Here is a 14,663-nt window from a genome sequence, read left to right as displayed (position 1 = left end):
CAACTCATCCTGTGGTCTTCTTCAGGTGATTAATCGCGATTAATCACCTGACGTAGGCCAGAACAGGAGTTGGCCAAAACATGCTGAAACAAAAACTACGAAGATGAGGATAACAGTCCACAAATAAATAAAATAAATACCCAAATTACTCATCAACAGATTCCAATCAAAAGAAAAAAAAAAAGTAAATAAAAGGATATTTGAAAATAGAAACCTTTGAGAAAATGGCCAATGGTAATCCGAAGCCATCTTGTTGCAGTGTAGTCGATTCAGTGTCTGAGAGGTCCAAAGAACTAGGCTTTTTTAACGGCTGATTAAACGCTTGCTTGAATTTTGTATGCGTCAAACCTGCCGAGTGATTGGGACTTGTGGAAACTGCGGGTGTGGAAGAAAAATTCTCTGCCGAAGTATTACTCGTGTTACTTACAGCCTCCCAGTCTTGCGAGAAATCATCATAAACCATTACTGAAGAAGAAGAATCAGCATTACCCGAGGCCGTCCGTAAAATTGGATCACGCTTTGTGGTCGGCTTCGATTTAGAATAGTCAGCTGGGCTTGCGGATTGATCAGACTGACCTCCTAAATCGGAACTATCGTGAACGAGGCATAAAGAACGGTCGGGTTTTTCGCTATCTGATTTTGAATCCTGGCCATCGTCAATCTGTAGAAAGACGCCCTCCATAGAGAAGCAATCTTCGCGGTCAATTTTGCTAATTGATTCTGGAGAGTCAAGTTCTTCAATGCTTACGCTTCTCTTCAGGTCGTCTGAAGACAAGCCGGTACCCTCTAAGACGGGGTCTTCCGTTCGAAGAGATGACAAGCAAGAGTCATTTTCTGATAACATTTCAATAATTAGTTCTGTCTTTGGGGGCTTTTCGGTAGAATTGTCTGAGCTTGTTTGCAAGCATTTATTATCCAAACTTTGATTATTGTTAAGCAGTTCTTCATTCTTCAGAGCGTTTGACATTACACCATTTCTCTGCTTTGTGCAGTTCAGAGTGGAATTGAGATCATTTTCTGTATCTGGCTTTTTATTTCCCTGGACTTCAACATTGTTGCCAGACTCCTTCAGTAGTGGCGCCGAAGATAGTGATGAGGTGTCTGTATTCGCATCTTTTTCAGACAATGGGTTGGATGATTCTTGCACATGGTTCTCGTCTCGCAGAATTGTCTGATGCTCTGGTTCTGACGTCATGCTAATGCTCCGTGAAAATAGTCGCGGGTGGGACATGGAAATCTGACAGTCAGCATCTTTGTGATAACTGACTTCAAGGAACGCATCGGCATCAGATTCTACTTGCGTGAATTTCAAGGTGGGTGATAGCTGACGGTGTGGAGAATAGCAGGCAGATTCTTTCAGACCAAATTCTATGAGGCCTAGAAAATTAGAAAAGAAATAAGTTATATATATAAATATATATATAAGAGAAAGAAAATTAAAACTAAGTTGAACTTTACAATCAAAATTTATTGTTCGACTGAATATTCAAAAAAACAATTTACAAAGTCTGCAGAGTTTCAAAGAATGCTATCCTTGCTATTCTTCTCATCAGAGGACATAAAGAAATCAGCAAATTATATTTGTAGCAATGCTAGAATTTGCTGGTTATGGCATTAAGTTAAACCGCAATTTATTGTAGTCATAAATTGCCACGTAAAAAAAAAAAAAACAACTGAAAAAATGTTGGATATGTAAAAAAAAAAAAAAAAAAAAAAAATATTTTATATATATATACACTAGACTACCTGTATCTCGGCAGTGCACGGGAATTCAGAGTAAGTGATAAAATTTTAAAGTCCAAGCCAGAAGTATAGAGTGGAACGATAAAGTTGTCGATCTAAAGAAAACGACACTACAGCTTTATTTTAAAACTTATTGAAAAAAATCAATTCAGGTAACTTGATTATGTAATAGAGCTGATATTTATTCAATGTAGCCACCTTCAGCCTCAATCACCATCCCGATATAGGTCCGGAACTGGGAGCATGCCTTTTCCACAAGCACCGGCAGAAGTTTGGCGAATACTTGGCGGATGGTAACGATCAGGCTGGGTTTGGTGTTGTGGGAGGTCATGTTGGTGATGTTCTTGACATATGACCAAACAAAGTAGTCCAGCCTGGGTCTCTTTGGACCAGTAGAGAGTATGAATTGTAGTACAGCGGCGCAATTCTGATCTCGCTCAAACATCATGTCACTTTCAGACATGATAGAAGGCTCCTATCGCTCTTGGGATTTGTACACAACTGACCAACCAGTAGATGTCTGCAACAAAAAAAGAAAACTGGTTTTCATCAAACGGAAATGGAATCACGTCCTCTTTTATAAGGCAACAAGTTTATCATTCCACTCTGTAATGATGATGTCGGTTGTTTTTGTTTTACGGCATATCAACCTTTTTCAGGTTATTTAATGCTGAATCCAGCGATTTTGAAGAAAAATTTTTTAATAGAATAGATTTGTTTTTTTCAAGTCGGTTTCTATTTTACTCATAGTTGGAACCCTAACAGGTACTACCAATCCGGGTCAGAGTGGACCTGGGAGCAATGACAATTAAAGGGTGGCTCCACACTCCCCAAAGCCCGCAAGGTGGGGCCTCACCATCGGATATAGTTTAAGGTCATATGCAGGACCCTGTAATGATGAATAATACTACATGATAGTGATGTTAGCAGATTAATACGAAGATCAATATGGAAATTGTAATGCCATTATTATTACTATTTATATTGATGACATTATTGATGATAGTAAGAATAGAAAGAGTAATAATGATGTAAACGCTCTGATCCCCATCTGGCATCAATTGAAATGGATGGCTCTCGTCTAGGAGAAGCCCAGTGTTTTGACAAGCTTCTGGGTTTGTCCTTTACTCCTGATCTAAAATGGAACACGTACATCAAGTCTGTTGCCAAGGTCGCTGGAAAGATGGTGGAATCCTTCTACCGCTCCAGAAGATATCTCACTACTGATGCAATTCTCTATCTATATAAAAGCCAAGTATGTTCAAGGATGGAATACTGCCATATCTGGGCAGGAGCTGCTAAAAAAAGCCTATCCTGCCTTGACAGAGTACAAAATAGACTTCGTGGCTTAGTGGGGGATGTCCTTTTCTCTACCCTGCAACCTCTCTCCCACAGAAGAGACGTTGCGAGCCTATCCTTGTTTTATCGTTATTTCCATGACAAGTGCTCATCTGAACTCCAATCTCTGGTCCCCTCTCTCCAATCTTTCACGAAAAACACCCGTCTAACTGAATCCACTGTGAAAAATTTCCCCCACTCTTTATCTGTGCCTAAATCAAAACGTGGATTCCATGAACAAAGCTTCTTTCTTAGAACTGCACGCCTGTGGAACTCTGTTCCGTCTGCCTGCTTCCCACCTGACTACAACTTGGATGTCTTCAAGTCCAACGTTAACAAATTCCTAATGAACCGCCCCCTTAAGTAAACACTTCATCAAATCTCCAAACGTACTGTACTTGCAATAACCCTTATCCCTGAGTGGCTTTCGGGCCTTGATAAGTGGTGACCACCGTGTAAAAAAAAACAAAAAAAAAAAAAAAACAATAACATTAATACTGAGAAAAATATAATACAAATAATAAATGGTAATATTCATGATACTAATAAAACCATAGTGAAGAGGCTTTCCTTTTTTTCTGTTGTTTTTCAAAGTGTAGTATCTGTTCTACAGAGGCTGCACTTAAGGTAATTTGTTCCAGTCAATGGAAGGGAAACCCTCTAACTGGGACAATTATTATTTTTGGTAACCAGAGTGCCCCCTTTTTGCCTACTTTTAGGGGAGCTGGTTTTTTACCCCACATTAAAAACGGCCTTGTGCCTAATTTGCTTTGGTGGGGAAGCAAATAAATACAATAAAACCATAACGATAAATGTAATACTAATAACATTCAATAAGAAAATTGACAAGTACTAAAGATAATGTTAAGAAATAAAACAACAATTAATAACATTAAGATAAAAAGCATGGTACTCGTGCAGTTTAATCAAGACATTAAAAAATGAAAATATCGAAAAAAAAAAAAAAAAAAGGTTATATAGTACGTATCCGTTTTGAACGGAAAAAAAAAAAAAAAAAAAAAAAAACTACTTGATGAAATTAAGTGAATTTTTTTTTCGGAGAACTTACAATTTAAATACGGATACATACAATTTAAACTTTTTTTTTTTCGATATTTTCATTTTTTAATGTCTTTATTAAACTGTACACGTACAAAAAGCAAAATAGTAATTGGCATCTGGGAAAAATTAGCAATAAAGTGGATAGTCTCAGACTGTTGTCAACTGACTCGAAGGAACGCATCGGCATCAGATTCTACTTGCGTGAATTTCAAGGTGGGTAATAGCTGACGATGTGGAGAATAACAGGAAGTTTCTTTCAGACCAAATTCAGAGATTCAGAATATATAATTCCACTGCATGAATGCATGCAGTAGAAGATTTTGGGCAGACTGTGTCAATATTTCTTACGCGTCGTTTCAGTATTAATTTAGGTGGATCACAGCGCACGAAGCCAATATTGCAACATTTATTTTTTTAAAAAGTGTGAAAATGTATATTTTTGCCTTTTTGCTTAGATGAAATAAAATGTCAGTATTAAGACTCTCAATCAATCAAGAGTTAATATTTTAAGAAAATATATTCATTTTCAACTGCTGATTGAACAGGATTCTACAGTCTTATCGTAAGGGGAAGTTATATGTATTTATTAGATGAAATGTAATTTATTTTACGACTAATGATATGGGCTACGTTTTAGAAAATTATCAGTGAGTTAGTGTACATGATTTATACAATAGTAGAAATAATGAGAACACGATAAAAATAATAAGAAGAAATCAAAATAATAAAAAACAAAAAACAGGTGGAAAATAAAAAAAAACAAATTATAAGCATTAATATTTTAATTTTTTTCCTTTTTTATTTATTTGTTGATTCAGTGGAACGTATATCGAGTATATTGTTATTTTGCAGTGTAGGTTGGGTGTTACTGCTATTGTTTGAAGTTCGGTTTTTAGCTGGAGGGTTGTGTGAAGTATAGTTGTTGGATTGTGTAGTGGACTTTCGGTCAGCGTTCAAGTTGTGGATAACTTGACAAAGACTAAAGTTACTTCTCATGAAAGAGGAGAACTATTTATGGCACAATGGGAGATTCCATTGTGCACACATGGGCCAGTCTATTCCTTTGATTGTGATTGGCTGAATCACCTGATTGGATATGCTTGTACATAAATACAAGCCCTCAGTCCAGCTCAATCTGGTGTCTGTCTTGTGCATAAGCTGGACCCTTGGTAAGTGTTGCTGCTATTATTATTATTGTTGTTGTTGTGTTATTGACTAACACAGTTCTTTTGATTATTCTACAATAGTATTTTTGATTAGTTGGTCTATTTGTTGCTGACGTGTATGTTTTGTTGTAACTGTTATATCCTTTGAATTTATATTTGTGATTTTATTTGAGACAGATTGCCAAGGGGTTTTGTCTGTTGATGATTTATATTTCTCCATGAATATTTTGTTTATTTTTTCTTTACATGGACGTCACCACTTATCAAGGCCCGGAAGCCATTCGGGAATAAGGGTTATTGCGTGTACAGTAATCAATGGGATAGTATTGTAGTAGTCATTGGTACTGGAGATTTGATAAAGTGTCTTAAGGGGGCGATTCATCAGGGATTTGTTTATGTTGGACTTGAAGACATCCAAGTTGTAGTCAGGTGAGAAACAGGCAAACAGAAGAGAGTTCCACAGGCGTGCACTTCTAAGAAAGAAGCTTTGTTCATGGAATCCACGTTTTGATTTAGGCACAGATATAGAGTGGGGAAAATTACTGATAGTGGTTTCAACTAGACGGGTGTTTCTCGTGAAAGATTGGCGAGGGGAGGCCAGAAATTGGAGCTCGGACAAGCATTTTCTATGGAAATAACGATAAAACAAAGACAGGCTCGCAACGTCTCTTCTGTGGGAGAGAGGTTGTAAGGAAGAGAAAAGGGCATCCCCCACTAAGCCACAAAGTCTATTTTGTACAAAGCAGGATAGGCTGTTTTTAGCAGCTCCAGCCCAGATGTGGCAGCAGTACTCCATCCTTGGACGTACTTGGCTTTTATACAGATAGAGAATTGCATCAGTAGTGAGATATCTTCTGGAGCGGTAGAAGGATCCAAACATTTTTCCAGTGACCTGAGCAACAGACTTGATATACGTGTTCCATTTCAGATCAGGAGTAAAGGTCAAATTCAGAAGCTTGTCAAAATATGGAGCCTCCCGAAGACGAGAACCATCCATTTCAATTGATGCCAGATGGGGATCAGAGCGTTGATGATGTAAAGATAGGTCTTGGTCCTCTCCAGTTCCATTGTAGGAATGTTGTTCTGTTGTGTTTTGTGAGGTTTTGCAGGAATAGGTTCTTTATTTTGCCTTTTATATATCTGACTGGTTTTTGTTGAAGTTTTTATATCTAATATTCCATTAGTTTGTTCTTTTATTTGTCAAATTTGTTGTGATTAGAGTTTATTTTCTTTATATTTGCCTGAATTGCTTGGTTCTTAAGTTTCCATTCTTTTTTTATTTGTTTTGTTTTTGGAGTTTGATTTATTTCTGTGACTCTCGGACTCAATTCAAATTTATTTTTGTTTTCAATTAATACTATTTCTGTTTTGGATTTATTTGGGTTTTTGGGTGGAGGTTTCTTGTTTTCCTGTTATGCTTCCATCTTTCCTGATATTGTGAGTTTCAGGTTTGTTTTTGTCCTTGTTTGTAACTTGGATCTTTCACGTTGGTTTATTTTTAGTTTTTGTTAATACGATTCTTTTAGACTTGTTTTTGTCTTGATCGCTTAACTGAGTTTGTGAAGTTTGTGGTATTTGTTTCTTGTTACTTTCATTTTGGTTTGTTTTTGAAGTTTCGATTAGATTTTTAAGTTCAGAAATTAGTTTATTGACTAAACCTTGGTAATTAGTTTCGTTTGAATTTATGTATGCATAAGTGTTTACCTTTTGGTAGGTTGGTTGGTTGGTTGTTTTTGTTTTACGGCATATCAACCTTTTTCAGGTTATTTAATGCTGAATCTAGTTATTTTGAGGAACGATTTTTAATGGAGTATATTTGTTTTTTAAGTCGGATTCTATTTAACCCATAGTTGGGACCCTAACAGGTACTACCACTCCGGGTCAGAGTAAACCTGGGAGCAATGGCAATTCAAGGGTGGCTCCACACTCCCCAAAGCCCGCAAGGTGGGGCCTCATCATCGGATATAGTTTTAGGTCATATCCAGGACCACCTTTTGGTAGGAGTTTACTATTTTGCTTGCTTTCTACAATTTCTTTTTCCTTTTTAAAGGTTTTACATATTTTTTGAATATGTTGGGTGATTTTCCAGGCAATTTGGACATTTAGTTTCATTGGGGCATTCATTTCTAGTGTGGTTGGTTCTTTTAGACCACATTTCCCGCATGTTTTATGCCCTTAGCAAATTTCTCTATGGTGTCCATACTTACGGTACTTACATCTCAGAGGGGCTGGTATATATGGTTCTACTTTTTTGATTGTGCGTCCAATTTTGATTTCTTGTTTTAGAGGTATTAAATGTTAGTATATAAGTGGTTGTAGGTATAGATTACTCGTTCCTTTTTATGTTGATTCCGACGTGATCAATCACTCCCTGCCTTCTTAGAGCATTTTTAATTTCTTGTCATAGCTGGAGTCAGTTCATGGCTTTTTATGACACCTTTTGAAGTATTTAACCTTTCATGGGTGAAAGTTTTGCATTTATATTCATAGAATTTTTCCATCCTTAAGGGTTTTTTTTGCATCTTTATAATTGTCTACTGTAACAAGTATGTTGCCATTTTTCATTTTTTTATTTTTTACTGTTTTTGAGGTGCTATTTTGGGTTAATATCTTTTCAATTAAAAATAGAGACAGATCGTCTTTTTTCCTTCCAAAGTTTCAATAACTATGAATCTTGTGAAATTTTCCCTATCTATATATTCAAGGTTGAATTCTTGCTCACTGTCCGAGTTGGTGGTTTGTTTGTTTTTTATTTGGGTTTGTTGGGTCCATAAAATATTGATTAGTTTATCTTTCTTGCTCCCCAACCTCTTTGGAGCCTGAAAGTGGGGGATGTCACGGGAGAAACCCATTCACCCTTTCATCCGAGGATACAGGAAAGACTACTGGACAGAATCTCCAATGTCAAAGTCTGGCGTTGTTGCCACATGTATCATATCTTAAGTTGCTTACAAATAGATGAACTCTTACGCAGAGCTGTGGCTCCAAAAACCTACATCCAGATGGTGAAATCATCAGGGCGGCCAGCAGAGAACCTGGCTCACGACAATCAAAGTAGACACAGAAATTACAATCTCTGATGTTAAGCAATAACTGATTCAAAATTACCATTGATGTTTCTGCAGACTATGGATCGTAACAATTAGAGATGTACTAGTTAAATTTTCAGTGAATACTGATTCAAGTCATATTTTTGAATAGAAAATAAAAAAAGCTTGAAACCCTTGCTACCACGTCGATCATAAGTTTTCTATAGTTTTCAAAGTCAATTTCTTAAAGCCATAAACACATGCCAGCATAGCCTTTAACGATCACTGCACACCCAAATATGTCAATACAACTCTACTATGGAGTACCATACACAACTAAAACAATAAACAGTTTTCAAACTAAACATAATTATAAACAAGAGAGAGAGGGTAAAGAAAGGAAGGAAGAAGAGAGGAAGGGAGTAGGGGGAAAGGGAGTGGGGGGAAAGAAAGGGAGTAGGGGGAAAGGGAGTGGGGGGAAAGAAAGAGAGTGGGGGGGAAAGAAAGAGAGTGGGGGGAAAAGAAAGGGAGTGGGGGGAAAAGAAAGGGAGTGGGGGGAAAAGAAAGGGAGTGGGGGGAAGAAAGGGAGTGGGGGGGAAGAAAGGGAGTGGGGGGAATGAAAGGGAGTGGGGGGGAAGAAAGGGAGTGGGGGAAAGAAAGGGAGTGGGGGGGGAAGAAAGGGAGTGGGGGGGGGGAAGAAAGGGAGTAGAGGGGGAAGAAAGGGAGTAGAGGGGGAAGAAAGGGAGTAGAGGGGGAAGAAAGGGAGTAGAGGGGGAAGAAAGGGAGTAGAGGGGGAAGAAAGGGAGTAGAGGGGGAAGAAAGGGAGTAGGAGGGGGGAAGAAATGGGTAAAGGGGAAGATAGCGGTAGGGGGAAGAAGGAGTAGGGAGGAAGAAGGAATAGGGGGAAGAAAGGAATGGGGAAAGAAAGGAATAGGGGGAAAGAAAGGAATAGGGGGAAAGAAAGGAATAGGGGGAAAGAAAGGAATAGGGGGAAAGAAAGGGGTAGACGGGAAAAGAAAAGAGGGAGGAATGAAAAGAGGGAGGAATGAAAAGAGAGGGAAAGAATATAGAATAAATACATGAAACTTTGACACTTGCATCCCTCTCTTTCTCAAAAGTAAATAGATCTAGGTGAGACATAAGTAATGGCTGAACATTACCTACCAGGAAACAAGGACATGATACCCAGCATTGTCCGACATAATTCTTGAACAGGTTTCCCTGTAAAAAGGACCTGCAAAAGAAAAACAAATGCAACATCTCAGATAAGTGTTTAAAAAGAAACGCAGTGGAATAACGTTGTTCACATGATTTTCTCCATCCATCAATAACTGGACATATTTGTCCCATGATCACTTTTCTTATGGCAAAATAGCTTGGGATGGGACTAATCAGGGTTATAATGAAAGAAGTTGTTGCCAGCTGTGCGATATGTTTTTGCAAAGAAGTTGTGTCTGATGTAATTTCTAAAAAAAAGAAAAACAAAAATCGGAAGGAGGATTTTATACATCTGCCAAGAATGCAACATGTCTTTATGCATTGACTAGCAGGGTGGGGGGCACTCGGCTGAAACATAGTGCATATGAGCATGTGGGAAGATGTTGACAGCAGTGAAAGATGGCTGACTTGTGGGGAGATTAGCAGCAGCAGCAGCATCCGAAAAATGTGCATATGCAAATTAGGAAGTAAAGATTAGAAGAAAAAAAAAAAGGAGAAAAAAATGCGGTATATGCTCAGGGCAGAAACAAAGTCGGCGTCAAAGAAAATGGACATGTAAAGACATAGGTGAAAAATAGCTGGCTACTGCCGGTATGACGTCAGAGAGGTAAAGTGTACACGGAGTGAGATGGACGATGGGGAGCGACTTAAATGGTGTCGAAACAATTATAATGGTAATAAAAATCTTTTGTTGAGAAAGAAAAGATGCCGACCAAGATTCTTATTCATTTCTTTCCTTTGTTTGTAACTGCAACATTACACAGCGTTGCCCGATCATAAAATATGATTAAATAAAAAAAAATGGAACTTGGGTGCCATGAGCGCACATAAGAAAGTTGAAAAATTTAAAAGATGGAGAGAAAAAAGAAAAAACAATGCTGCGTGCTGAATGCGAACTTGCAAAAGTCCAGTTTGTAAGCGAACACGTTATTGGTCGGACTTATGACATCGCAAATTTAGCTTTTTAAACAAAACAAGGAATTGACTGTTCACGCATGCATGATTAACAAACATCATCGAAACAAACATCTTTACCCAAACCCCTTTTCAAACAAAATGACATTTCACATAAAATAATTGATGATCGTTTTCTAATTTTTCGATATTATGTGTCCAAGAGATCTCTCTAACAATACCAGGTTCATGCCTGTTCGATATGGATGACGAAAGTTTTTAATGGACATACAAACACACACACAGATGGCAGATATTTATATTATAGATTAACAGGGCTACCCGACATTGCCCGGGTATTGGGGCATTTTTCATTGACTAACGATACCACAACACAATAACAAAAGACAAAGTAATTATTTCTTCCAGTGTACGCTGTTCTTAAACACATCTGCTCTAGCAAAGTGCTCAATATCCTAGATAATCTCAAGTAGTCCCTCACTTCCTAAAATAATTTGATCAAGAATGACACCACAACTCCCCCTCTTACCCCCCTATTCGAATGAAAAGGAGGAGATGAAGTCTGGGAGGATTGTCTAATTAAAACAGTTGCCAATACATGTGATGATAATCTCAAGTTGACCCCCCCCCCACTTAACACCATAATTTGAAAAGGAATGATGTTATCACCGGTAGTGACCCCCCCCCCAGCATATCACCCCTCCCCCCACTCAAAAAAAAGAAGATAATGTCTGAGAGGATTGTCTCACTAAACACTCACCAATCCATGTAATGATAATCTCAAGTTGTCCCCAACTTAACACGATAATTTGAAGAGGAATGATGTCATCACCGTAAGTTACTCCCACCACCACTTGAATAAACAGGAGGAGATAGGGTCTGGGAGGATTGTCTCATTTAAACACTCGCCAATCCATATAATGATAATCCCAAGTTGTCCTCCACTTAACACCATAATTAAAAAGTTACCCCCCCCCTATGTCTATCACCATCCCCTACTGAAATAAACAGGGATAGATAATTACAGCCATCCGTTGTTATTGTCGTCTCACCATATTTTGGCCAAGTAAGCCTCTGGCTGGCTTTGGGTAAGATTGAATGCATTATCTTCAGACAATTCACACCTGGAACCTGGAGACGACAACAACTATGGATGGCAGTAATTGCTGAGAGTGCAGTTACGAGATTCGGAGTTCCTATCCCATCGCGGTTACCACCTGATGAAGGCCAGAGGAATAGTTGGCCGAAACGTCATAAAACAACAACTAAGAAAAAGATGAGGATAATGGGTCCGCAATAAACAAATATTTTTTTTTTTTAATATTTTCATTTTTTAATGTCTTGATTAAACCAAACAAGTACCGAAAAATCTGTATGATGCACACATCCATGACAAAATGAAAATATCATATTCCAAAAAGCATGTAAATTGATGAAGTAGTGTTATTTTTAAAAAGAATACTTTTCAGCGAGTAATGGGAACTTGTATTCATTACAACATAAATCTTGTTTGAATTATTGAGTTATCTCTCTTTGTTTTTTTTTGTTCTTTTTATAATTTTAGATGGTTTGCAAAATAACGGACACGACAGCTGCTCACCTCTTATTCATAAAATTTGCTTTTATTAAAAAAAAAAACAAAAAAAACTACTTGATCAATTTATGTGATTTTTAGAATGATATTTTTGTTGTGTCACAGACATACACATCTTTACATCCTACAAATTTTTCTTTATTTTCATTTTTTAATATAGAGGGAATTCTGGGCAAGGAGCTGTGAATTTTTATATTTAACTTTGAGCATGGGAATCCAGGGAGAATTTTGAAAACTCAGAAAAGAAGAGAGAGAAAAGAGAATAAAAGAAGAGAGAAAAGAGAATAAAAGAAGAAAGGGGAAGAACCAAACATACCCGTCGTTCGAGCATCAACAGTTTGAAAAGTACAAGAACTTTATGCCGGAAATGTACAACAAGATCTCGCGCTGGTAAACCTGTGAACGAAGGAAAATAATTATTAAACGTTCATAAACACATTTGCACCTGCATTACCGAAAATGGACATCACATGAAAGCTATCATATTCTACACCTGCTTCAGCCTCTGTCCCATCGACAAAATGTTGCATCCCTCTGCCTGTTTTACAAGTATTTCAATGGTGGATGCTCTGATGAACTACAAGCCATTGTACCCCCTCAAAAAAAAAAATACCCCTGACAAACAGCAAAGTCCTACCCCCACACAGTTGAGATCCCTAGATGTAAAAAAGCGTTTTACTCTAATAGATTCTTCCCCAGAACTGCAGGACTTTGGAATTCTCTTCCAGTTTCCTGCTTCTCCAACTGTACTGACATGCAGAAGTTCAAGTGCAATGTGAACAGACATCTTGCTGCTAAACTCCCTACATAGTACTCCTGCAACTTAGGTCCTTGATAGTAGCCCCCTACATCAAAGTGGCAATATGCCTTGCTTGGGGTAATAAAAAAAAAAAAAAATTTGATATAAAAATGATCTCATTATCAATAAAATCTTATATTTCATAAGTTTTAAAAATATTAGTTATTTCTGACCCACCCTATATATAACATGTCACACACACGCGCATATGTGTGTGTGTGCGTGTGTGACACGTTTGGTGAAAGAACAACATAAGCGCCAAAAGTTGAAGTTTTGAGATTTTTGTCTTAAAATGCATAAAATATGAAGGTGAATCTAAAAAAAAAAAAAATCATTGCTGAATTCAAAATATTTATGTGAAAATAAGTGTTTGAAATCTATGGAAACGTGTATACCTAAGACCATGGATTTTCTTTAAATTCTCTCCCTAATTATGATCTATTTGCTTTGATTTTTCCAGGCTTGCAAATCAACGAGCACTAACATAGTTGTTTATTAAAATCGAACATCTAAAAAAAAAAAATAATAATTTTGTTACCCCCTTCAAATATGACCGGAAGAAAGTGAACAAGAAAAGTTGACGAGTGAGAAAGACAGCGAAATAGTGAAGATGTCAGTCGTTCTTAAAAATGCATTTTGGGAAAACGCAGTCTTGGAGAAGCATGTTCACGCAAGAAAAAACGTTTCATAAAAATAGGTGGTCCAGAAAAGGTTGCATTAATATTCAAATCATTGTCACATCTGGACAGGAGCCGCTCGAAGCACCCTATCCTGCCTTGACAGAGTTCAAAACAGACTTTGTAATCTAGTAGGCGATGCACTTTTCGCTTCTCTGCAACTTCTTTCTCACAGAAGAAACATTGCGAGCCTGTCCCTGCTCTTCAGAGAACCCCAGAAAAGTGCTCAATTATAAAGACAAGTCAATATAAGAGCATAATATTTATTTTTAAATCTTACAGAAGATCAGAAAAAATATGGGCACCATCGGTTTCAAATCCAATATAAGGAGACTAGTTTATAGTCGAAAAAAAATATCAAATTCTCTTCAACCAATATTTATATCTATTCTTGGAAATGGCAACCGCACATTGTTTTTTTGGATCGCAATCTGTTTGTTTGTTTATTCTTTTTTTTTTTTTTTTATGTGTCTATCTATTGTTTATCCCAACAGCTTTGTTTCCCATCAATATATCGATCAACCTAAATAATGTTTTTTTTTTTAATGGACGAAAAATATTTAATAGATGTTTTTTTTTAACTTCTAATCTCAGTGATAAAATTCAAGTTGAGAAATCTGGCATAGATAAGTACTTTGGCTAGTGTGTGTGTGTGTGTGTGTATTGCACAAGGGTGGTTCCAAAAGTAATGCCTCATATTTTTTTTTTTAAATAAAAAAGGGGAGTAGTAACTTTTTACTCTTGGAACAACCCCGTATGACAAAGCATGCTCCAAACCGATGTTGACTTTTACGACCAAAGCATCAAGGCTCTCATACAAAAGTGCCCATGTACAACCATTGTGCATTGAGAATGGTGGTAACTATGTAGAAAAAACAAATTCTAGAGCACAAAAGGTTGCTCGTTTTAATGGTACCGCTCCTATCTTCATAGCTCTTCAACTTCAAAAAATATAGGTGTTACTTTTGAAACTACCCTCATATATATATATATGCACACACGTATCAGTTGCATTTTGCTGTTGATGCTGATTGAAACGAACACTAATGCGTTACAATTTTTTTTTAAATTTAAACAATAAAAAAATACACAATTTCATAAATGGTTAATATAATTCACATG

At 37.1% G+C, this 14,663-nt stretch overlaps 1 protein-coding gene across 1 annotated transcript in view; it reads right to left on the bottom strand.

Annotated features, from left to right (window-relative positions):
• LOC145263813 (late secretory pathway protein AVL9 homolog) overlaps positions 1-14,663 on the bottom strand; it is a 106,221-nt gene that overhangs the window by 24,932 nt on the left and 66,626 nt on the right. Inside the window, exons 6-8 of the mRNA XM_080120877.1 lie at positions 12,382-12,461; positions 9,503-9,572; positions 215-1,377 (exon numbers count right to left, since the gene is read on the bottom strand). Of these exons, the coding sequence (XP_079977003.1) occupies positions 215-1,377; positions 9,503-9,572; positions 12,382-12,461 (1,313 nt within the window). The remainder of the gene's footprint in view (positions 1-214; positions 1,378-9,502; positions 9,573-12,381; positions 12,462-14,663) is intronic.

This window comes from Euprymna scolopes, chromosome 39 (assembly GCF_053919585.1).
Source record: "Euprymna scolopes isolate OS-2025 chromosome 39, ASM5391958v1, whole genome shotgun sequence".
NCBI lineage: Eukaryota > Metazoa > Mollusca > Cephalopoda > Sepiida > Sepiolidae > Euprymna > Euprymna scolopes.
This window is presented reverse-complemented; position numbering and strand designations above follow the sequence as displayed.